At 34.0% G+C, this 27,168-nt stretch overlaps 1 protein-coding gene across 6 annotated transcripts in view; it reads right to left on the bottom strand.

The window, feature by feature from the left end:
- SCEL (sciellin) overlaps positions 1 to 27,168 on the bottom strand; it is a 142,432-nt gene that overhangs the window by 91,803 nt on the left and 23,461 nt on the right. For all 6 annotated transcript variants that reach the window (XM_051983954.1, XM_051983951.1, XM_051983953.1 and 3 more), the window contains exons 2-5: positions 25,499 to 25,557; positions 23,028 to 23,145; positions 18,801 to 18,860; positions 7,283 to 7,351 (exon numbers count right to left, since the gene is read on the bottom strand). In XM_051983954.1, coding sequence (XP_051839914.1) covers positions 7,283 to 7,351; positions 18,801 to 18,860; positions 23,028 to 23,145; positions 25,499 to 25,538 — 287 coding nt within the window. In that variant the 5' untranslated portion in view covers positions 25,539 to 25,557. The remainder of the gene's footprint in view (positions 1 to 7,282; positions 7,352 to 18,800; positions 18,861 to 23,027; positions 23,146 to 25,498; positions 25,558 to 27,168) is intronic.

The raw sequence follows: 27,168 nt of genomic DNA, 5'->3' as shown, positions 1-27,168 counted from the left end.
TGTGCAAGTCACATTGTATTCTGCCCTGACCATACTCCATCTGAAATGTGTTCAGTTTTAGATGCCAAGTTTTAGAAAGAACATCAAATCAAGCGGATACTACCCAGAGGAGAGTGATTGGGATATTAAAATGCCTAAAGAAAATGTCATATGAGAATTGACTAAGAAGACCAGATAGATTTTGGGGGTTATTGTTGTTTAGTCATTTTGTTGTGTCTGACTCTAGTGACCTTGTTTGAGCTTTTCTTAGCAAAGAAATTAGAGAGGTTTACCTTTTCCTTCTCCAGCTTACTTTGTAGATAAGGAAACTGAGACAAACAGTGTTAAGTGACTTGCCCAGAGTCACACAGAAATTTAGTGTCTGAGGCTAGAATTGAACTCAGGGAGAAAGTCTTCCTGACTTAAGACCCAGTATTCTAGTCTCTGAATCACTTTGCTGCCCCTAGATATGTTTATCCTATAGTTAAGAAGACAGGAAGGTTGATGATGACTGTCTTCAATAATTTAAAAGGGATGTGGAGAGCTCTTAGACTTGTTCTTTTTGGACCTCAGGGCAGAAGCAGGAACAATTGGTAAAGGTGGCAGAGATGCAGATTTTAGTTTAATTTTAAAAAATCTTCCTATCAATTAAAACTATCCAGAAGTTGAAAGGGTTTCCTTCAAACTAGTAGGGTCATACTCATTAGAAGTCATTAAAGATCACTAGAGGTCATCTGTCACTTAAGTTGAGAAGGATTCTTATTCTTCTATGGGTTGAACTTCCATGGGTTGACTGAGGTAGCTACCAAATCTGAGATTCGGTGATTGGTTCCAAAGCAATTAATTAATAAGTATTTACTAAGTACCATCTAATATCAAGCACTGACAAGCTATTACTAGGGATACAAATACAAAATGAGATAATCCCTGTCTTCAGGGAATTTACATGTTTATGAGGGAGTAGGGCTGAGGGACTATTCATACTATGTCTACCATGATTCATTTTAAAATGTCTGATTTGTGATCTCTATAAACCTTTCATAAGATGTGTATAGAAATAGGAATAGGAACGGAGCTATAATTTCATTGATATAAGGTACTCCCAATAGGGAAATTTCTTCTACCAATGCAGGCTGGCAACTTCTGTATAATTTATAGTCTTGGAGTGCTTAATTCTAAAGCTCTAAGAAGTTCAATTAGCACTCTTTAGTTCAGGGTAGCATAAACCAGTATGTATCAGAGGCACAAGTTGAACTTTCTATCCATTATACCAAATATCTTCTCATTATGTGTATAAAAAATTCTCATATTTTGCTCTTTAATTAAAAATTTTAAATAATTTTTTAAATTTTGTTTCCTTCCTTACTCTAAGAGTAAGTATATATTTAAATATGTAAATGAATACATTCACACATAATTATATTATGAAAGAAGACCCTTCTAATAATCCTAGTAAGTTCTTTTCTGTATTAGTAGTTTCCTTTCTCTTATGGAATCTGTTAGCACTTCACCTGTAGAATTCTAAGGAAAAAACCCACTAATATTTCTGTGTTGAGTTTGATCCTCAAAAGAACAACTCAAGGCCATTTTTTTCTGGCATTTACCAGATAATTTAAGAGACAGAATTCTCCAGGAAGTTTTATGTCCACATCACTTGATGTGTATCCTTAAGTATTAATTGTCCTTTTTTTGTTTTTGTTTTTACCTCTAAAACTAATTGATAAAGTCTCTCCCTCTTTTCCCAATAATAATCCCATAGATAATTTGTCCATTTGACTCAGACATGCCCATAACATCTGGTATCATAAATAACTTTGTCCATATCCAATTTGTTAGCTAACCTTGAGTAAGTCAGAGGACATTTCATTTTCTTATACCCCTCAATTAATTACTGCAGTTGAAGCTCTGAAAGCTAAGGCAAGAGATAACATATTGCTCCCCACTAATCACCATTCTGGGACTCTCAGAAAGGACAGAGTATCTCTAACATTTATTACAGATGATTTTTTTTTAAACAAAAAGGGAAAACTGGGGAACCATCGTTGAAGTTGTCATTCCACCACTCCAATTGGATTTTGGACATGAAGGACTGCAGCATCCTGATTATATCTCCAACTTTTCTGAGGTTATAGAGAATATATTTTAATAAATATTTTGTTTTATGCATAGGCCTTTCCCTTTTCTCCTTAATATGAATGCTGAGTTGCTACATAATCATTCATTTGTAGAGGCTTTTCTTAGCAAGTGTAGGAATTCACATGAAGAATCCTCAACTATAGTGTTCCTAATTGAAGAATATGACCCTTAATGTGAAGAGGTAGCCAGGGAAGGGAATTTTACTCCAGACAATCACAGGGACAATGAATAGAGATATAAAATAATAGATTATCATGCTCTTTTCATTAATAATGGTAATATTGATTTAATTATTTTTCCCTTCACAAAAGATTCAAGGAAAAGCAAGTTAGGTAAGGGACAGTGGAATGAATGATAAGATAATCATGGGGGATAAGCTCTAAGGTTCAGGGCATGGCTAAATAAAGTGAAGGATAGTATGGGGATTACTAGATATAGGGCTGATGTGGAATTTTACTTAATTATTCTCTAATTCAGACAATAATATTTCTGCACAAGTCTCAAAAAGGAATAGATCAATATCGTTACATGTGGTACACAAAAGTTGTGTGAGACTTTACCAAATGGTTGCAAAACTTTAAGTAAATCATATCATCTTATTATCCAGTATAGGAACCCCATCAAAAAGAAGATAAAGTTAGTCTGATAAGACCTACCCTTTGATGAAGTCATGATGTGGATGGCTTCTACAAAATCATTAACCAGTCCTTTAATAATATATTCTATAATTTTGCCACTAATCCAAATTAAGTTCATTGCCCAAAAGCTTTCAAACTTCTCTCCTTTTTTTAAATTTTTTCTGTTTCTGAGATACTTTTTTTCTATTTTTTATGACATTTTTAAAAGTTTTATTGATTTTTTTTCACTTTTGAATTCTAGTGAATTCTAAATATAGATTATTTATTCTCTACCCAGATCATCCATGAACTTTCAAAGATCATTGTCCAAGGCTTAACAATGCTATCTGCTGTTCTTAAATACACTGGCACATAATTTGTCTAGTCCTGATAACTTGAATTTATCAAAGGAACGTAGGTACTCTCAAATCTCTCTATTCATCTCATGTTTTGAATCCCTCTGAGCCATTTTTTCCAGCTGACATCCTGAGCAAAGAAAACAGGAGCAAAAGAAAAGTTGAGTAGTTCTCCATTCTTTTTGTCATCTGTTATTGTTGTTCAATGCCACCCTCGAGAAGCAGTTCTTCTCTTTCCCTAATACTGCTTAAGATAGGTAAAAAAGGAACAATAATCTATTTGTCATTCTTATCATCCCTAAGCAACTTTTCCTCATTCTAACACTATTTTTACAGGACAATGGTTTGTATTCATCTTCCATTAACTGTTTTCTCTTCAAACTTTTATACATGTCTTCTTAAAAAATGAAGTTGACCAATGACTTTCTTGAGCGATTATATGAAACTTTAAACAACTCCTTTTTTCATCATAATTAGTTGATTTATATCATTGGAATTTTATTCAGAATCTAGGCAATGATTTATTTCATTGGGATTTTATTCGGAAGGGATAGAGCTTTGGACCCGGAGTTAACAAGATTCAATTTAATCCTGGCTTTTGACATTTACTAGTTGTGGGATCCTGAACAAGTCACTTGACTTCTATTTACCTTAGTTTCTTCATCCATAAAGACTCCATAAAATGGGGATAATCACAACCCAATTCACTGTAACTTACTTCAGTAAGTTGTGAGAATCAAATGAGATAATGCTATAAAGCCTATCTTCTAGCAAATGCTATCAAAATGTTTGTTGTTATTATTATTGTTAGAACTTTTTATTCTCAAGTATGTAAACATAAATAGGGCAGAAGAAGCTTTTCTCAGAATTTGAACTGATATGTCTGGAATAGGAGTTCTGATGAACAATCACAAGTAACCTGTACACAAGCTCCTCACCTTTCCTTTTTTGTCTTAAGACTCCAAAAAAGTCTGAACAAGGAGAAAAAAGAACTACTTGTATTTTCTCTACCAAACACTAGAGGTCTCTATACCCTATATTACAATTACTGAACCTCAATTCTCTGTGGCCCAAATATATGTTACTATTCATTGCTATTTTATTTGCATAATTATAAGGTATAGTAGGGAAACATTGAAATGGAAGCCGTAAGTCCTTGGGTTCTAAGCCTGAGTGTGAACCTTACTATTTGTGTGAGCCCAGGCAAATCCATAATCCTCTCTAACCACATTTTTTCCTTAAAAAATGATAGGTTGAACTAGATAGTCTCTGAGGTCTATTACAGCTTCAAATCAATAATTCTAGGATTCCATTTGGCCGAAATTGAAGAAGAATTTAACTCTTAAAACTTTTCAAAAGAATGATAAATCAGAAGGTTCTTTCTTTTAAATCTCAAAAGCTATAAATGGTTGCATGAGAGATGTGATATGGTATAATAGCTCAAGCATGAGCTTCTTTAGAAAAGTATAGAGCTTCTTCATGCCTTTATGCCTTTAAAGTAACCTTTTCATGCCATGGATCAACTCTCTAACACTATAAGTAGAACAATTGCTAACCTGCTTTGCTAGAGAGGGTAGGAATTCCTCACTGGCAGTTATTTATGCCAATGAAACTACTATATTGTACTCCCTCCAACCCCCCAAAAAAACAAACAAACAAACTCAAAGTAAACTGGAAAGTCAGCAATTTCTAGAGTTTCATAAGTGAAAACATCGAATAAACCACAAACCCAATTTCTATTTTTTTTCTCAGTAGATCCAAGTCTTTTTTTGCATCAAAACTTGAAATTGTTGAGTATGGTAGCATTTTACTAATTTTCCCCTCCAGGACACAGGCACTTTTTAATCTTTCTCTTCAATCCTTTCACCATTAGTCTCAGTCACTACTTAACTTTTTACCTAGAAATATGTTGTCATCTAGTAGAAGGACAAGTGAAAGTAAAAATAAATGGATAGTAAAGTGGAAAAAGCACTGGACAAGGAGCCAAGAGGGATGAGTTCTTGTCCCAGCTATGCCACTTACTTGCTGAATGATCCTGGACAAACCATAGAGAAGATATTTAAATATTGGATGAAGGGAACTGAAACTAATTCAACTGTTTGAGCCTCAGGTTCATTTATAACAATAAATACATGGATCTAATCTCTCATAAATTGGACCTACTATAAGAAACTTTTTTATTGGAGAAGTCAAGTTATTCTCACTCTTCTACAATTATTTCCATCATATCTTACCTTTTATATGTTTACTTACATCAAATATTAGTGGTAAAAGTGAGAGAGAACTGGGAAACAACTAGAATGCTCCATTATTATGTATTGGCTGCAATCTGCATCTTTGGAGGGAATACCAAATCAATAAGATCACATATTCACTTGAGTTAGTTTGAATGAGCAATTGAGGCAGCACTGGCAATGATGACAACATATATTACCTCTTTTAGTTTACATTGACTTCGAAATGTAAAAGGACTGTAGCAATATAGCCATTGTCAGAATTTTCATGAAAACTGAAGCAATCTGGACCCAGAATCTAATGGACACCTCAAATAAAGGCAAGAACAGATTGAAATCTGACAGGTGCCAACAGGAGCTAACATGACAAAACTTTGTACACCCTTTATTCAAAGAGAGTTATAAGTCTTGATGGTTCCATTGATGACTAATAAACAATGGTTTTCTATCTATACTTCAATTAAAATATAAGCTTTCTAGATTATGAAGAAGCAACATCCAAAATATAATTTTCATTGCATCTTTCATTTTATTACCTCAAGTTCTTTTTTAAAAAAAGAACGCAAGTTCACTATCTTAATGTCTTCTTTGTAACTTTATAGTCAAACTATTCAGTGAAATTTTGAAAATAATTATCTCTTATCCTTCTCACAGATTGAAATCAATCTTTTGTACTATTAAATATTGTGTGTCAACAAAACAGATGAGCAGAAATTGCAGTTTGTTCTATAATCAAGATGGAAACATCAAAATTGTTAGGAGAGCTATGAGCATATCTCTCCACAGAGGTGAAAGAAGAAATAGAGAAAGAGGTACAGGGATTTCTCAAATGTATAATTTATCTGTTAGAACTAAACTAATCACTCCTTACTCATTGCAATTTTCCCCTAACTACATTCAGGCTACATTTTCTCCATCTAAATTGCATATAAATTTATTGTGAGCATAAAATAAGAGGTAATATTCAGGCTTATGGACAAATCATGAACTTTTTTGAGAAAAATGCCACATGTTCAGTATACCTTAATTATTGTAAGTAAAGCTTTAGAAAAAATAAGATTAATAAATGTAACAATAAGCTTATGTACAATCCATAAATTTCCTTATCATTATCATCATCACCAATATTTATATAAAACTTTAAGAATTGTAATCAATAATCATTTATTAAACACCTATTCTGGGCCAGGTACTGTGTTAAAGGTTGCATTTATCAAAAAAAAAAAAAAAAAAAAAGTAAACAATAACTCCTGCCCTCAAGGAGCATAGATTCTAACAGGAAAGACAATAAGCAAACAAATATGTACCAAACAAACTATATGCAAGATAAATAAGAGGAATCCTTAGAAGTCCTTAATAAAAGAACTGGAATTAAGGGGGGTTAATAAAGGCTTTCTGATGAATTTAGGATTTTGGTTGGCACTTAAAGGCAACCAGGAAGTCAGTAGTCAAAAAGAAAGGGGTAAAAGCATTCCAAGAAAGGAAGACAAAAAGAATGCCCAAAGTCTTGTTCGTAGAAGAGCCTGGAAGCCAGTATTACTAGACTGAAGAGTATATATTGTGAAATAAAGTATACAAAAACAGAAAGATAAGATATATAATGGATTTTCAATGCCAGAGAATTTTTACATACATTTGCTCCTAGGGACAATAGGAAACCCTTGGAATTTATTGGGGCAGAGCATGGAGGTAACATGATAGGGCCTGTGATTGGAGAAAATCATTGTCTTTAGGTATATTCTCTGATTTGATCTTCACAATAACCATCTATTATAAGCCCTATATTACCTATATCTTAGGAATTAGAAAAATGAGACTGAGAAAGGTTAAGTGAATTCACAGAATCCCTGACCTAGAAAGTGTTTGAGGCAAAGTTTAAACTCATATCTTCCTGACTACAAGTATAAAACTAGAATGAATTGTATTCTAAACACATTGTACATGGTTTAAAGCAACTTACCTGTCTAAAGTATCATCGGATCTGTACCGAGTAATTGTAACTTTCTTCTCATCCCTTTCATTTTTGCTCCTATTGTCAAAAGAATACACCAAAAAATTAATAAAATAATAAAAATGGAACTAAGTAAAATTTATAAGAATATAAATCATTCAACAATTGATAAATAGTCAAATGATATGAACAGACAAATTTCAGAGGAAGAAATTAAAGCCATTTACAATTACATGAAAAAGTGCTCTAAATTGCAACTGATTAAAGAAACACAAAATAAGACAACTCTAAGGTACCATCTCATATCTATCAGATCAGCTAAGATGGCAAGAAAAAATAATGATAAATGGTGGAGGGGATGTGGGAAAACTGGAACACCAATGCATGGTTTGTGAGGTTGTGATCTGACTGAAGAGCAAATTTAGAACTATGCTCCAAGGGGTATAAAATTTTGCATGCCCTTTGATCCATTACTATTACTAATTACTAAGTCTGTATTTCAAAGAGATCATAAAAATGGAGTTAAGGAATTGGAAACTGAGGGAATGTCTGTCAAATGGGGAATGGTCAAATAAGTTCTATTATATGAATGGAATAGTATATTATTGTTCTATAAGAAATGATCAACAGGATGATTTCAGAAAAGCTTGGAAAGACATAAATGAACTGGTGCTAAGTAAAGCAGGCAAAACCAGGAGAACAGTGCACACTAACTGCAAGATTATGTGATGATCAACTATTACAGACTTAGCTTTTCTCAGCAATGCAATGATCCAAGACAATTCCAATAGACTTGGGGTAAAGGATGCTATCTGCATCCGGAGAGAAACTAAGAAGAATGAATGTGAATTGAATCACATTATCTTCACCTTTTTGTTTGTTTGCTCTTTCTTTCTTATGTTTTTCCCTGATTTTTCTCACAACATGACAAATATGGAAATATGTTTAAAATTATTGTACATGAATAATCTATATAAGATTGCTTGCAATCTTAAGGAAGGGGGAGGTAATGGAGGAAGGAAGAAAAAATGGAACTCAAAATCTTACAAAAATGAATCCTTTACATGTACTTGGAAAAATACAATACTATTGAGGAAAAAATAAATAAAAATAAAAGGAAAAATGAGTTCTTATTGGAAAAAAAAAAGAAAAATGATCCAAAACATGTCATGCATTTGGAAAAAAAAAAAACTGGCTATATTGAGGTAGATAAAAGACACATTTACTAACATAATTAGATTTGGGGGAAATTTCTGTTACAGACACAAGCCTACCTAGATGCTAACTCAAACATCCATTAAGTTGTAAACCTCATTGTCTTCATTCTTTTCACTGTCATGTGCTTAATGACATTCAAATTTTTCTTCAATAATTTTAGCATGTGGGGGGGGGGACTTCTCTTTTCCTTCATTTCCTCCCTTGTTACCATTCTCTTTCCTCAGGAGTTGAAATAATATACATATTTATATACATTATGACAATCCTCCTAACATTTAATTCTTTATTGTCTATTTCCTCAGTTCCACAGACTTCCATTTCAAAATTCATTTCAGTTACCCATCAACAAATAATAGCAATATAGCAATATTAGTTCATATTTATGTAATGCTTGAAGGTTTGCAAAGTTTTATATTGTTTATTTCATTTGATCATAACAATAATCCTATGAGATAGGTGTATTATTAATCCATTTTAAAGATGAAGAAACTGAAGTTCAGAGAGGTTTACTTGTCCAGAGTCACAAATGAAACCAGATGCTCTGATTCAAAACTTGAGAGTAGGAAGGGACCTTGATATAAAAGGAAACTTTATTCTATAATATTTGACAAATGGCCATTCATCCTCTGTTGGGTGGGATTCACGTCCTTTCAAATCAGCCTATTGCATTTTTGGACAGCTCTAACTATTAAGTGTTTTTTTTTTCCTTGATTTTAACCTAATTTTTCTTCTTTGAAATGTCTACCCATTGCTCCTGGTTCTGCCTTTAAGGACCAATAAGAAAGAATAAATTTAATGCCTCCATGCTAGCCCTACAAATACTTGAAGAGAGTTATCCTGTTCTCTCTGCCCCATCCCACCTGCAATCTTCTCTAAATTAAACATACCCCAGAGCATCATTTTTGTTGGCTATCTTCTGGAAAATCTCCAACATCAAAATTCAAATTCAATGTTCTATCCATTAAGCCAGGTTATCAGCTGTTCTACCTTTAAAATACTGAACCAGGTGTGTATTGAGAAATGTTTAATAACCAACTCCATTATCCCCTTCAAAAAAAAAAAAAACCTTTTATATTTAATCTACATTACTAATATTTTCTTCAACATTTTCTTAGGTCCAGAAATAAGCAAAGCAATAAATTAAGCCTTGATTTGTGGCATTTGTTAATTTTTGAGGTGGAAATGCTCACACTGAAAATTTAATTATTTGATTCTCTTTTTTTTGCACATGAAAGTACAAGTCTTTTATGTACAACTTGCTACTTCTTTTAAAAATATAATATAGTTATCATGTAAATTTCTTTTTTTTTCCTTTTTTTCTTCATTCCTCCCTAACCCTATATTAGAGATAGTTACTATTAGATGCAAATATTTTTTATTTGTCATTTATTATTTTTTTCAAACTGCCTTTTGCATACCAATAGTTGAATCTTTTCTAAAAACCATCTACTATTCTTCTCTCTCTCATTTCCAAACAGAGAAGTCTTTTTCAAATTTTTTTTTCACTCTCCTCTATGATCTATAATGGTCTTTGCAAAGTAGGAGAAGAGATTGTTGAGTGATACAGGGGTAGTAGAAGTGCAAATTGGATTTTGCGGAGAGTGAAAGAGATATTGAAAGAAACTAAGTTCATACTCCTTATTTGAAAAATGAGGAAACTGAGCTCCAGAAAGTTTAAGTAATTTTCCTGAACTTACAATTAGTAAATTGTAGAAGGAGGTTCAACTTCTAACCCCAAATCCAGAAATTTTTCTACTATATTCTACTGTCTCTCTTGAAGTGCATATTTGAACCTTCACTCTCCATGCCTCAGATCTCTATTTTTATTCATTCTTTTCTCCTCTCATATAAAAAGATAAAATAACTCTCCCAAAGTTAACATCTCCATATGCATTCTTGATTTCAATTACTTTTGGGGCCTCAATTTATCACTCATTCTCTTCTTTTCTAGTAATCTAACTTTCTACTTTTCTTCTTGTTTCTCCCCATTCATATAAATCTCTGCTCAAGACTTCCTCATGAAGAAAAGAAAATTTACCTTTTTTATTATCCCTTCAAGGTACCACTCCATCTCTCTCATCCCCTTTATTGCCAAACTTTCAGGAATGTTATAAGATATAACATGTGTATTAATATTTCCTAACCATTTGCTTACTCACCAAACCCTTGTAACCTAGCTTCAGGTCCTGCTGTTCTAAGGATATTGTTTTCTCAAAGTCACCAATTTGTTCCTACTCGTAAAATTCATTAGGCTCTTAAGACTTTGTCTTCCTTGATACTTCTCTAGTATTTGACAATGTTTAGTATGCCCTTCTACATACCTATTCTTTCTTTGGTTTCTATTTTCAGTCTCCTGGATCTCCTATTTCGCTACTTCTCTCTTTATTTTATTGGCTCATTTTCCTTCTCCAACTACTTTAGATAATGGAGCTTCTCCAAAGCTCTGTCCTTGGTCTTCTCTCTGTATGCTCTATTTCAATCTGATTCACTCCCATTATTTCAATCATTCTCTCTCTCGCTGAAGACAGCTCTCAAACCTTTAGCCCTAACATCTCTCCTGAGTCATAGACCTAAGTTTTTAGCTCTTTGCCAAATATTTCAGTCAGAATGTGCCATAATCACCTCAAATGCAACTTATTTAAAGCATAACTCAGCCTCTACTCTTCTCCCCAAAACTTTCCCCTTCTTTTTAGAGTAACATCATTATTTTCACAGTTGCCTAGACTTAAAAACTTTGAGTCACTTTTGACTCTTCCCTCTCAGTAATCCCTCAGTTCAATCATTTTCCAAGTCTAGGCATTACTTCTTTAATATCTCCTTTTCTAAGAGTAATAATTCTAACAATAATAATTTAAGCTATACAAAATGCTTTCTTCACAACAGTCCTGGAAGGTAGGTAGCATAAGTATCATTATTTTTCTGTAATCAGGGACTGATTCTACCAGTTTGATTGACCAATATTTCTGCATATGGACAGGTTGACACCCTGCTTCCTTGAAAGAGTCATTGTGATGTAAGATGGAAGTGCCTTAGAGAGAGACTGTAAGACATTCATGGACACTCTATAACTGATTCCAGTTGAGTGACCCTGTATTGAATAATGAGGTCTGAGTATCAAGGTGGGCATTGGAAGAAAAAGCATAAAGTACTGATAAGATTATAATACTCCCTGAGGCAAACACGGAAGGACACTGATGAAATCAGCTCAGCCTTAAGCGAGCCTTTGTTCAAGTGTCCCAATAAGGTCTTTGGAAACCCCATCTTACTATATCTAATCAGAAAGCCAAGTTAGAAGTCCAATCCCTCTCCCCAAGTTAAATATCCCCTATGAAATCTGCCCAAAACTTCCACCATCTTTGCTAAAATCACTGTTTAGTCTGCCATGCTCTGTCTCATGGAGTCTTTCTTCTTACCCATGCCTCATGGTGTCTTTTTCCGTAACTCTTTTAGGGTGCTAAATCCCTTTAGGGGTTAGCCCATCAATCAATGGTGTAATCCCCTTTGCTAACTCTTTTGGGGGCTAGTCTGCTAAACTCCTTTATGGATTTAACCTGCCAGTCAGTGGTGTATTCCCACCTCATAGAGCATTCCCCTTCTCCTGGTTAATTATGAGTTCCACTGAGAAACTTATCTTTTCCGTTGTTAATTGTTAAAACCTCTTTCCTTGCTAACTATAATGTTTCTTTTTAGTGCTCTCCTGAATCTATTTCATATTTATCCCTCTTGGTATCTATTTTACCTCTTCATTTTGTCCATAACCTGTTCTTATAAATAAAGGTAACTTTTGACAAAGAAAATGACATTGTGAATTCTTCACATGTGCCTTGTGCCTTGTGCCTCATATTTTCAACTAGGAATTGGTAACGTAAAGCCATCATTGAAGAGATGGCTCTTTGATCGGCTATGGAGGTGTTCAAGAAGTCCTTATCAGCCTATTACTTCTTCTTTGCCTCACCCAATGATTCTGCTGAAGATATCTAGTGAAAGATCTTATCTGTAATAGATATAATTGTGCTTTCTCTCCTCTGAGGCCATATGGTCCCATGATAGAGTTTTGATCCTTAAAACTGTGGGTTTATTCTTTGCTATTCTAGATTAAGGAGATATAACCATCATAATCTTGTGAATTTCAAAAGGTCCAAAGGGTACCTGGCATCCCAATATTACAGGTAAGAGTGTGCAACCAACCCAGTTTCAATGTCCCTTGAAGCAAGGAGCAACTTTTGGGAGAGTTTTTCTGTAGTCAGATAAGCAAATATAATCAATGAAATCTAGCCTTTAAATTAGTGATATTAATGCTGTGTAGAAACTAAGCCAATTCTTCTACCTATCCTTCCTAGAAAGTATTTCCCCAGATACTGAAAGAAATATTTGTGCCTTATTCTTGCTAGATATTCCAAGTAAATATCACTTTTTAAAAACTAATCGACGTTAATAAGTTAAATAGAATCAAAGCACTAATCACTGACACCTAATAATAGAGGGATGTCAGCTGATAAGGATTTGAGCTTATGACAATAGAGAAAAAAGAGAGTACAAATTCCTCAGGGTACTCTTGACTATTGAAAAGGATGGTAGTCAGCCTTGCCCTGAAAACAAGAATTATAGTAAACTCATTGCCATTTTATAGGCTATAAAACTTGGTTCAGAAAGTTCACATGATTTATCTGCAGTGACTCAGTAAATGGCAGGGCCAGAATTCACACCCAGTTCTTATGATTCTCAATATAATGTACACTCCATTATATAATGATGATTTTCATTTTATTTTCACTGTAATTGCCCTAATTCCTGCATGCATCATCTCCTACCTAGGCCATTTCATTAGCTTCTTAAGTGGTTTCCCTTCTTCCAATCTCTCTGTCTCTCCACCCATAAATCATTCTACCTACTATTTCCAGATTAATAATCTTTTAAAATCATAATTATAATCTTTTCATTACACTGCTTAAAGTCTTTCAATGGCTTTCCATTGACTAATGAATTAATACCAAATATATTCTATTACCCAATTAACCCACCTTTTCCGCCTTAACTTAGTTCATACTACTTCCTTTACATACTCTATAATTCAGCCAAATTGGATTATTTACAATTTTCTTAACTCAACTCATATTTTCATCTCTAATCCCTTTTCCTTTACTCTTTTTTTATGCATGAAAATTTCTTTCTCCTCATATCTGCTGCCTAAAATCTTAAGGCCCAACTCAAAAATGGTTTCCTTTGTTAATCCTCTGATTTCTATATCTAGAAACATATGAACTCTCTTGGTTATCTTTTTTAAAATCTCTTTAATGTGTTTTTTTTTTTTCATTTTACTCAGTATTATAGTTATTTTTGTATAAATCTTACCTTCCATACTAGAATGTCAGCTCTTTCAAGGCAAAAATCTATGTCTTTAACATCTAGAATTTTGGCTGAGCCTCCTTTGCTGAACTTTTGAGAGGACAAGAATAATAGCATAAAATAAGAAGACATAGATTTCTATCTGTATTATTGGAGGACATACCCATATCAGTAAAATAGCAAGTTCACTCGAGTATTTAAAAATTGGAAAAATGACAGCAAACCTAATTATTCATGTTAATAGAAGAATCCTTTCTGTACCTAATTATCCAAACTACAATGTGACATATGCACATTGAGAATCAGAATATGCAAATCATATAACATAATATGTAAATTGGACAACAGCTAATATATACTTGTTAATTACTGTGTAATAATTTTTTTTTCCTGGTAATTAACCATCTTGTGCAGGCAGACTTTGAACAACTTCACACTGTTAGGGACACCTGGAAAATCTAAATGGAAAATAATAAGTGATTGAGTATTAATTCATTTTATATAACTGATGTTTCTTAGTGGGTAATGTAAACAGGTATGGTGGATATTATCAGGCTTAAACATTTTACCATCAACTCCTTTGTGCAAGAGAGGCAGCACAAAAGATATTATCCAGAGTAGGTATGACCAGAAAGAATATGGATCAAAGAATATGGATCAGCCCTGCAGTGAGAATAAGACAATAAATATTTTAAGTACTTTCCACTAAGTGGTAAAAGTGCTAGAAGTCAGTGCTCCATCACTTCAGAAACATGGATACTCTATAGAGAATTTAAAGGAGTATAGGACAGAAAAATTCACTTTCACTTATCCACTAAGCATTTATTAAACATTTACTATTTGCAAATATAAGAGACAGATGGATAGAGACCTGACCCGAAAGCCAGGAAGTCCTGAATTCAAATTCTGCCTCTAACACATGAGAGATTTTTTTTTACTCTGGGCAAGTGACTTAACCTCTCAGGTCTTTAGACAACTCTCTAGGACTACAAGTTGAAGAAAAAGTGCTCTCTTGAATTGTTAAAAGAGGTCATGTTATGAAAGTGTTCCCTATTCTAAGAAAATCAGAGGACCCTCACTTTTTGGCCAGCCACTCACTGTGCTATGAATTGAGGGCATAATGACAGAAACAAGATAGTCCCTACTCTCAGGAAACTCACATTCTACTAGGAGGATGGGAAGGTATGGAGATATGGCTAGTTATCATAGAGGGTATACCCCCACATATGAGATCACAGATCCATTAATAAATGAATAATTAAGAGTAACAGGAAAAGAATATCCTTGAGGACATTATTTCAGAATGCAATCTGCTTATTTTTCATATCATCTTTTAAAGAAGCTATGAAAAGATATTAGCTGAAACTGAGGTATGTACACAAGATATTCTAGACCTAAATGAAAAACTAAATTAACTTTGTAGATTATGTGCCATATATCCAAGAGTTCTGAAATAATTGAGAGTAAAATTGGGGAATATATAACATGTAATTACAAATGGTTACTCTGATCACTGCACAGACCTACTTGGAGAAAAGACTAAATTTAACACTAGGAATTATTTGTGGGGCTGAGTAAGGAGAATATCGTATTCAACACACATGAAAAAGATGGTTTTAAAAAGCTTAACTGTCATACAATATGGAATATTTTTTCATAGAGATTAAATAAATTCAGAAAACAAGGTTAAATGGTCATACAGCAAGAGGGCTAGGAGTAAAAATATTAATATTAGAGGCTCCTAGTGTTATATAATGTCTTATAAACTATCTAGAAGAGGAATGCACAATCAATTCTTCAGCTTTGAAGATGTGCTGGACTATTTTGGATAGGAAATGTCAAGTTAAAACTAAGATGCTAGAAAATCTCTCAAGCCTGCCTGAGTGGGAAGAAAAGTGACAATTAAGATTTCATGTGGGTGACTGTGAAGTGATCTCAACTATGTTTAAAGGATTACAACTTCTAGGCTGTTAGTTACCATTCAGGAATCTATGTTGGACCCAATGGCCACAGAAAGGTCCTTTTAACTCTCAAATTTTGTTGATTCTGGGAGAAAAGCTTTCATCTAGAGATCATTACAAACTCTCCACAGAAGCCCAAAAGTGATTAGGGAACAAAAAGCAGTGAAAATGACAGCAATATTTCAAGGATCTCTGATTTCATTGATGTGAAATGAACCATGACACCAATTTGCAACCTTCTCTTCCCACTTCTCTCCCAATCTATGACTCTAATAGCTGGTTTCACAAAATTCCTTTCAGACAAAAATTAATTCATCATCTATTGGCCAATTGCTGTTAAGGAGCTCCTCGAATATTATCAAGGGTTTTTTGTTTTTGTTTTTTTGGAGAACAACCACCCAATCTTTATCAGGCCCATCTTTACAGTTTTTCCAGCTTGGTTATATTTTCAAGAGTTTATTCCCACTGACACAATCCTCATCATCAATTCTTAAGTCTTCATCCTTCTTGACTGCTTATTTGACACTTATCACATTATAAAGTCTGTGAATAGAGTGAAAATTGACTTCTTTTCAAATCCTAGAAGAATAGAACTGGGATACTTAAAAGAAAGGGTAGCACCATTTGAAGAGGTGTTCCAAGGGAAAACAAAAACCAGCAGAAATTAAATTTAAAATCAAGGTTTAGAAAACTTCCCAGGTTGTGTTTGAAGCACCTCCTTAACCTTTTGGAACTGATATTCTAAAAAGAAAACATCTACTCCTACTCAACATATCTTTCTGGCACTGTCAGAGAAAAATAATGGGCTAGTTACTGTCAGAACCTGCTCAGGATACAACTACAGCAGGTTAAACAGGAAGAAAAAGGAATAAGGTATGATCATCCACCCTAAGGTATATACGGTAAAGAACTAGCAAAGCTTCCTTTCTGGTAGCTGGGGTTCCACAGATGCCCTCTGCCTGTTCTTGATCCTTTCAATTTGACAAGCTTTCCTAGAATCTGTAACCTGTATATTTTCTGGTTATTTATCTTGGATTTGACCTTTATAACTCCTTTGTCCTTTCAGCTCCTTCCCATCTGCATGAATCCCAATGCTTAGGGACTAAGCTAGAGATAAGTCTCACTTTCACTGCAATTAAGAACCTGCTTAGCTTCCTGTCAAGAGCCCTTTTTTTTTTTTCTATACTGCGATTTACAACTTCAGCTACCTTACCAACCTCAGGGTGGAGAAGCTAATATTTTCACAGGGCTCCTTTCAGGGTTGACCTCACCTTTGGGCCTCTGATGGAATAGCTGAGAATTTCTCTGCTAAAATAAACTTTTTATTATTATATTCTTCTGATGGATATGTTCTGATATATTTTTAGTCTTTCATTCAGGAAAACAGGATCTGAATCCCAGATATAACATTACTCCCTGGGTGAAACTTACTAGATCTGGTTCAAATCACTTCTTCTCTGAAACACAGTTTTTTCATCTATAAATTGGACATCATACTCTCAATACTGTTTTCACAGTTATTAGGAAGAAAATTCTGAAAGTATGTTGTTATTTCTGTACAATAGAAACCATTTCTATAAATAGGATTATATTCTTGTTAGTATTTGAAGTTTCTCTTGAAATTGAATGGATGCCCATCAATTGGAGAATGGTTGGGTAAATTGTGGTATATGAATGTTATGGAGTATTATTGTTCTGTAAGGAATGACCAGCAGGATGAATACAGACAGGCTTGGAGAGATTTACATGAACTGATGCTAAGTGACATGAGCAGAACCAGAAGATCATTATATACTTCAACAACAATACTGTATGAGGATGTATTCTGATGAAAGTAGATTTCTTTGACAAAGAGACCTGACTCAGTTTCAATTGATCAATGATGGACAGAAGCAGCTACACCCAAAGAAAGAACACTGGGAAATGAAAGTAAACTATTTGCATTTTTGTTTTTCTTCTCAGGTTATTTTTACTTTCTGAATCCAATTCTCCCTGTGCAACAAGAGAACTGTTCAGTTCTGCATACATATATTGTATCTAGGATATACTGCAACATATTTAACATATATAGGACTGCTTGCCATCTAGGGGAGGGAGTAGAAGGAGGGAGGGCAAAAATCGGAACAGAAGTGAGTACAAGGGATAATGTTGTAAAAAAAATTACCCTGGCATGGGTTCTGTCAATAAAAAGTTATTATAAAATAAATAAATAAAAAGTATTTGAAGTTTCAAATTCTATCCTTATCTTACTTACCATTTACCTAACTATCATATTATCTACATTCTGAATCCTTCTGATTCCTTCTGATTCTACCTATTATTCAACATTTACCAATCATGTTTATTTGTATTGAAGTTGCATATAATTTGAATTATTCTCAGGAAAACCTAGAACAGTTCCTAGAGAGGACAAAATGGTTGGACCATTCCAAAGGATAAGACAATCTAAGATCTTAAAATTTTATATCATAGGACTAGAAGCAACTTTAGATGCTTTCAAATTCAATCTCCTCAGTTTACAGATAAAGGAATTGAGGTTTTCCCAAAGTTATACAGTTTGTAAGTGACAGAACTGAAATTGAACCCAAATTTTACAATACCAAATCCATATTCCATATTCCAAGGGCCCTTTCTCTGAGACTAAAGAACCTCTGAATAGGAGAGGTAAAAATGAGAATAATTCATAGTTACATAATTCAACCTTTTAGAATTGTGGTCTAGCAATATATTGTTATTTTTTCATTGCCCATACTCTTTTTTTCCCAAAAAATTTATCTGGGCAATCACAATTGGAAAGACCACTATAGTATCCCCTTTTCACTTTCCAAGTTCATAATTATTTTGCATAAATATATATGTGTTCAAAGAGTTAAGGAATTCCTTACATCTGCCATAGATAATCAGTGGTTAGATGAGCAATTCTAATCAAGCTTTTTTTTTTTTTTTCCCCATTATTTGAAATTTTTACTAAAGCATTCATATACTTTAACTGAGATACCCACCTGTCTAAAGCCTCATGGGAAGCATGTCGATTGAGCACCACTCTGCCATAGTTTTCATCTCTGCATGTTAAAAAAAAAATAGTTCAAAGAAATAGTTACTACAGTGTTTGGTAAATACAAAACAAAGGAGAAGGGAAAAAAGATCTCATAATTCTCTGGCAAAGATTCTTTCCTTTCACTGCAGGCAAAAGAAAACAAGCATCTATTTATTTTAACCAGTCACCACTTGACTGCACATGATGACATGAAAATAATTTGTCAGTACAAAGGACAATTTTTCTAATGTGCCCCATGACATTTCCATGAAGTTCAACAATTGCGTCAATTTTTCATCAGGGTGTGAGAACATAGGACCACCTACTTTTCTATTTATTTCAAATAGCTTTTAAATGCATAAGATTATCCCAATTTAGGTAGACAGTTGATTTTATATGAGGATTAGAATGTGCTTGTTTGAAAAACCTGGTAAATTTCACTTTAGAAATGCAGACATTTTAATTTGAAGTTATAGGGTTTGTAGATCCAGAAAGGATCTTAAATGCCCTTATTTTGCAGATGAGGAAACCGAGCCCCAGAGAGGATAAGTGATGTGCCTAAAATTCTTTTCCACAACAATAACAACAAAAGCTTGGAGGAAAATAAACAACAATAAATGTAATAAAGAAGACATCATTCAAAAGACAACATATATTTTAGGTCTCTGAAACTATAGTTTTTCTAATTAGAAGAGAACCTCTTGTTTACTACCCCCCCCAAAAAAAAAATCTGTTTTACTTTGTACAATGAGCTAGAAGGGAAACTAAGATGTTTGGGCAATTTTAGAAAATGTCAAAACATGTAGTACAGTCTATGGACACGAGCCAAGGCAGGAAGTACGTACATGGAGCTGCATGATATCAACCTAACCTGAAATACCACATTTTTTCCTAGCTTTGTTCTACTAAAGTTCCTTAGTACTGTGAAACTACACTTAATGATTGTAGAAAATACAACTGTGTTTATCAGTTAAGAAAAAATTCTGATTAATGAGGTTCAAATAATATGAATAGCTACTCCTGCCAGCTACTTTGGAGGTGATTTTGCCTCCTTGAATTCACATCGATGCTTGGTTGATACCTTGCTCATCTTTCATGCTATGCTGTGCCATGAAGTTGAGAGGGAATGACAGGAAGAAGGGAGGGCTCTCCCCCATAGAAGAAGGATTAAAAGCAGACCAGAAGCTGGCCATTCAAAATAAAAGAAAGGGATTGCCAAAAACAATTTCTCCCTCAACCCACATTGGCCCACATCTATCTACTGTCCTGTATCTTGGTAAGTAAATGTACTTGGTAAAACAAACAAACAAATGAACAGACAAAAACCACCATTCATTCTCTCCTGCTGTAATCTTGAAATAAAGGTCCTTAATATTATTGGCATATGGGTAGATATATATAATAAAAATCCCACTTTGTCAGAACATTTAAAATGTCATATTAGATCAGAGCAATGGTCCACATAACCTCACATTTTGATTTTACAGTACCATTCTGCCTGTGTTTACTTGGGAGTTACTGTATCTCTCCCAAGAAATTAACTGTAAAAGATTAGAAATATTCCACATAAACCCCTACTTTCCTTTTACCAATAAGAAAGGCATTATGATGTAGTGGTAAGGAGTGCTGGGTTTAGAGTCAAGGACCTCAGTTGAGATCCTGGTTCTGTATTTACAATCTAAATTAGTCATTTAAATTTTCTGCGCCTTAACTCCTCATCTGTTAAATCAGGGGTGTAACCTAGATGATCTTTAAAGTCCCTTTTGGAAATTGAAGACCTTATGACCCTAAAATTTGAATGAATCTACATCTCAGCAATGTAGGTAGCATTTACAGTAAATTTCGAACGTGTGTATATACACATATTCATCAGTGTCCCATAGTTGAAAATAATGTTGTTACAACAAAAAGAGTTGCATCTTCTCAAGAACGTAATTAGTTAAACTGAAAATTTGCAAATTTCTCATGGAAAGACTGAAGAGAAAAAAGAAGTTTGGTTTCAGTCTTATAAACTGTAGGCTGTTTGAAGGTAAGGATTATTTTATTTTTGGCTTTCTATCCCCAACATTTGGCATAGTATGGTATCTAACACATAATAGGCAGTAACCAAATGTTCATTGATTGCTTGGTTGGTTGCTGAATTGAATTTTTAATAGAATATGTAATTTCACTATATGACAAAACTCTTGATGAAGAAATCCTTTTTTTTTTAATTAAAGCTTTTTCCCCAAAAAAACATATGCGTGGATAATTCTTCAACATTATCCCTTGCAAAACCTTGTGTTCCAAATCCCCCCTTTCTCCCACGCCCGCCCCTAGATGACAAATAATCTAATACATGTTAAACATGGGAAGAAATCCTTTTAACCTTTTAGCCAAGGTAGATAATCATGATGTGAAACAGTTGTCTGATACACCAAGAGGTTTAAGGACTTTGCCAAAAGCTACATAATCTGTAACTCTGAGGCTAGTTCCCTATCCTTTAGAGGGGTATCCAAATTTTTTTGATGTCATAGCTCTGTTAGTATAATTTTTCAAGTGTATACCTACTTCAACATGTCATTTACTAATTTCTAAATAATATATATGAACTACTCCACTAGTAATTATGTATATGATAAAACTTAAACAAAAAAAAAGTTAAAGGATAAAATCAGATGAAATAACATTTGATCTCAAAGAGCTAGTAGAGTCCCTTTAAGTAGAGAAATGGCAGAGCCAGATCTATGCTTTAGGAAAATCCCTTCAGCAGCTGTGTGTAGGATGGATTGGCCAGGGGAAAAGCTTGAGGCAGGGAGATTAGCCAGAAAGCCATTTCACAGTCCAAAGCTAATGACAATGAACTAAAATAAAAGCTGTATGAATAAAATGAGAGATCTGTTATGGTGGTAGAAACTTGGCATTTGCTTTGACTTATGCAATGAGGGAAAATAACAAATTTAAGTGACTCTGAGAGACTAGAAGGAAAATGGGTCCCTTAGCAGAGATAGGGAAGTGCAAGGAGGAATGGAAGGTAATGTGTTCCATTTTTACATGCTGAGTCTGTGATGTTGATAACACATCAAGTTCAACATGCCCAATAGCACTGAGAGTTCACAAGCTCAAGAGAAAGATTACAGGAATCTGAAAAGAGATCTAGAAGTAGTTTATAACACAACAGTAAACCCTTGTAGGTTAATGACATCACTAATCAAAATAGAGTATAGAAAGAAGGGAAACAAAGTAGGGTTGTAGATATGGATCATGGTGAAGAAAAAGAATATGAAAAGAATAGTTCAACATGGAGACGGAGAATCAAGCAAAAGCAGCATCATGACAATCCAGAGATGAGAAAGTTCATATTTAGGATATATTTATCCAAAGATAATCCAGATAATCCAGAGATGAGAAAATACATATTTAGGAATATACTATTTGTTTAGAAGCTAGAAAATCAAGATTTTTCTAAATTTCAATTTAGTGAGTAAACTTTGTCTGATAGACAACAACAGAACCTTACCATTTCTGATTAATGACTCATATACAACTAAGGTTCCCCATCTTCCCTATACACACACACACACACACACACACACACACACACACACACATATAATGTATATTTACAAACATACACACACACATATACACAAAAATTCCAAAAACTATGCTAAATTATAGAATATTTAATAAACCCAAAGACAAGGAAATTGTTCATTTTTCTAAATTCACACTAGCAATGCAATACAAAACAGAGAGCATTGAAATTATAGTTCAAAGATGATTTCATATACTAACTTACTATTTATATGATCTTGTATAAGTTTCTTAACATATATGTGTCTGAAATTTTCTCATCTGTAAAATGGAGAATTGTTGTGGTTCACTCATTTTAGTTATAGCTGACTCATGACCCCATTTGTTTTTTGTTTTTTTTTTCTTGGCTAAGATATTGGACTCCATTTCCCTCTGTAGCTCATTTTACAGATGAAGAAATTGAGGCAAACAGGGTTAAGTGCTTGCCCAAGGTCATCCAGTTATTAAATCTGAGGCTGAATTTGAACTCAAGAGGATGAATCTTCCTGACTCTGGATCTGATGCTGTATCCACTAGCTGCTCTTGAAATGTAGCTATTGGACTAAATAATCTGTAAGGCATTACATTCTATGATTCTTCCCCCACCGCCATCTTTCCCCTGTTTTCTCCTCCTTACTTTTCTTCTTCTGGGCGGTTCTTTATCCAGCTGCTATCCTGTAAGAAAGTCCTTCGCTTGTTCACTTCATGAAAACCTTGTTGTCTCAGTGCAGTCCCCAGAGGAGTAGTCTTCACATCTAATTAATTTAAACATAAAAATTTGCTTTACACAACAACAGATTAAAACTGGGCTCTAGGATTTAAAACATGGAAAGAAATTGCAGTGGTGTATCAGATCACCCAGTGAGACTAAATACTAGATTGGCAAACTCAAGAATGTTCCAATCTTAAGATATGCTGACAAGAAAGAACAAATCCCACATCTCCATCATCAAAGATAACACAAAAATATTGCATAGATACCAATTAAAATCTAGGCATAATCCTAATGCCGAGAATACAGACCTGTGAATTTGGCACAAACACCAATGGTTTATTAACTTTGCCTTTCTCCCCCCAAGTGAACTCTTAAAAGCCACAGGAGACATAAAATTTTGAACTAGCAGGGCAATGATCCAGTTTATCTCTTTTGTTTTGTAGATCAGTAAATGGAAGATTTGGTAATGTCTTCTTATGTTCATTTAGATGCTAACACTGTATGTACTATTCATGTTCTGATTTTATTAAAAAAAAAAAGAAAGAAAGAAAGCACAAGAGAGGTTAAGGGCTTATTTAATGTCATTTAGATAATTAGTGGCAGATCCAAGACTAGAGCCAAGAGTGTGTTGATAAATGTTTATCAAGTGACTCTCAAAATTTAAAAAAAGAAAAAGACACATGACACTTCTAAAGTTTAATCTGCATTCTTAACATTTATTCTAACACTCTATTAGTTTACTAGACAATCCACAAAATAAATCAAGCCTTGATTTGTAGTGCTCCTTGATTTTAGAAGTGTAAAGACTCACACTTAAAATTTAATAGATTCTCAAGCCAGTGAGAGCTGGTTCCAGCATGGCTCCTGGCTCCCATTGTAATCAACAGCTCTGAGAATCTAGAAGCAACAAGGTGATACAGTAGATGGAGTGCTAGAACTGGAATTAGAAAGACCTTAATTCAATTTTGACCTTTGTTTCTTAGTAACTGTGTATTCTTGAGAAAATCACTCACCTTCTGCTTGCCTCAGTTTCATCAACTATAAAATGAGGATAAGTAGCACCCACCTCCTAAGGTTATTGTGAGGATCAAATAATATAATAATTATAATTGTTTAGCAGAGTACCTGACTCTATATGTTTATTTCCTTTCCTATCTCCAGCTTCCATTAGTATTTTCTTAGTAGAAAAGCTCCTGCTCCTTAAGGATACTGTTTCATTTTTAGCTTTGAATCTTTAGTTCCTCACCCAGTGTCTTACACATAGTAGGGATTTTAAAAATCTTTTTTGGATTTACTTTAACTGAAATACTAATGTAGTAAAGTATCAGGGTGTTAGGAAATATGTTTTTGTCTCTCATCACAATTTTCTGCTCCATATATGAAATCAAAGTCATTACTTGAAAGGAAATATGCAGGATTTGTTTTTAAAATAATAGTTCCTGGTAAAGATTTAATAAAAATTAGCATTTCTATAGTGCTTTTAGGATTGTAAAGTTATCTCATTTTATTCTAACAACCATGTAAAATAATTGTTGTCCCTACCTTGCAGATGAGGAAACTGAGGGCTTCACATACAACTGCTAAGTATCTTTATGTAGGATTTGAATTCAAGACTTTCTGATTCCAAATCCAGCACTCAATCCATTACATTGCCTAATATAAATTTTTTTTATTATTTTGGAATATCTGAAATCTTCAGCCTTCCTTATAACAGAGTTCACAACAATTTATTTTTTTATTTTTTAGTGCTTATTAAAATGTGGAAGTGAGTCCTTCTACTGCATTGCTTTTTGTTTCTTTTTATTTCCTAATGATTGAAATTGTATTACACTTAATATGATTTCTATATAACTGCTATAATTGGAATGATAGTTTCATACTTTGTTGTTCAGTTGTTTTCAGTCATGTTTGATTCTCCACAACCCCATTTGAGGTTTTCTTGGCAAAGACAATGGAGGGACTTAACATATCCTTCTCCAGCTCATTTTACAAATGAATGACTTGTCCAGGGTCATACAACTAAGAAGTAACATATTTGAACTCAGGAAAATGAGTTTTCTGCTTCCATATCTGGTTCTCTATCCTCTGTACCACCTAGCTGCCCAAGTATTATTTTCTCTCTACTTTATTCAGACTATATATATTTTGTATACTTCTGGTTAACAGATTTCATGACTGATATGAACAAGCTAGAGCAAGAGAATTCAAAACTATGTCATTCAAAGATCCAAAGAAAGAATTTCCCCAATAGAATATTAGCTCTTTGAGAATAAGAATTGTTTTGTTTTGTTTTTTTTAATTATTGTATTCACAGCCCTAGCACAGTTCCTGGCTCTTGATATATGTTGTCAATGAATAAATAGCTAGTTATGGAAGATTATTATTTATATTACCATTTCTAGGAGATGCTTTTCTCAAGGCAGTATTTGACATGTTGTCATCCAGTCAGGATCTAAAATAAAATGGTAAAACAAACAAACGATAAGTCTATGGATTTAATTTAGGGACCGTTTACTGCTTCCCTCAAACCCTTGTGTTTATTTCTATAAATAAATTTTAAGTCAAACTCAAACTCTGAAAAACTGAAAAACAAAGCATGAGTACATACAGTTTCGGCGAGTGTGAGAACTAAGAGGTAGCTTGGAATATACCTAGCCTAACACTTTGACTTTACAGATGAGGAAAAGCTCAGAGAAAGGAAGTCTTACATTTCTCTTATCCCATTGCCTCTAGGATTAGATGTGAAATCTTCAGCATGGGCTTTAACACCATTTACAATCTGGCACCAGACAGGTATATTTCATTCCATTATTCTCCCTTTTTTCCCCAGTCATGTCCAACTCTTTTTGATATCATTTTGGGTTCTGTTGTGTTTTGCTTTTTGGCAAAAATACTAGAAGGGTTTGCCATTTCCTTCTCCAGTTCATTTTGCTGATGAAGAAACAGAGGCAAGGTTAAGTGACTTGCCCAGGATCACAGAGATACTGGCTGGATTTGAACTCAGAAAGTTGAGCCTTCCTGACTCCAAGGCCAGTGCTCTATCTATTGTACTACTTAGCTTCCCCATTACTTCCCCAAACACTCTCTATTCAAAGTGAACTGGACTACAAAATCTTTCTCCAACTCACCCTGCAAGCATTTCCTCTACAATATGCACATTCCATGCCTATAAAGCATTTCTGACTTATGGATCCTTAACTTCCTTCTTCAAGACTCACTCCCAGTGCTACCTCTGCCACAAGATCTCTCCCCTGATCTGCCCAGAGGTAAATCTTTTCCTTCAAATATTTCTGGTCTGGATCTTATCTTTGCCTTCATCATTCTCTAAATCATATTGAATTATTCTTGAGAGTAAGGATTCTATGTATACATCCTTTATTCAACTGTAAAAAAAAAAATTGCATCAATAAGAAAATTCTATATATTCTGGTTTTAAATCTTAATTTGTATCTCATACCCAAAGCAAGTCACTTAACCTTGCTTACCTCTGTTTCCTCATCTGCAAAATGAACTGGAGAAGGAAATGGAGAAGAAAAGTTAAAGGGACCTTCTTGGACAATAAAAGAGATCACCAAATATTTTATCTTATCTAAAAGAGGATAAAAAGATGAGGCAGTGAACTATGATGGGTAGATACCTGTCCTTACAGGTAGAAAGACCTGGATTCAAACATTTCTTCTGACTTAGCCATCTCATCCAAATCCTTTCTGAATAGGATGGCTATTCAATGGTGAGCAAGTTACATATTCTTTAGCCCTCAATACAACTTTCTAAGACTGTCCATTGCAAAGCAGGTAGCCTTCATTCGTAAAGTAAGTTTCCTCACTAGCTAGTTCTCTTTACAAGTAAAATTAAGATCTGGGCCTTATTCCATTACAAGGAAACTGATGAATGGATTTTGTTGTTGCTGTTGTTGTCAAATTATAACCCTATTTGGTGTTTTCTTGGCAAAAAATGCTGGAATGGTTTGTCGTTTCCTTCTGCAGCTCATTTCACAGATGAGGAAACTGAGAGAAATGGGACTTAGTGATTTACAGGGTTGATTACATAGTTAGTAAATTTC

Source organism: Antechinus flavipes, chromosome 3, assembly GCF_016432865.1.
Source record: "Antechinus flavipes isolate AdamAnt ecotype Samford, QLD, Australia chromosome 3, AdamAnt_v2, whole genome shotgun sequence".
NCBI lineage: Eukaryota > Metazoa > Chordata > Mammalia > Dasyuromorphia > Dasyuridae > Antechinus > Antechinus flavipes.
Note: the sequence above shows the minus strand (reverse complement) of the source record. Positions and strands in the feature narration are given on the sequence as shown.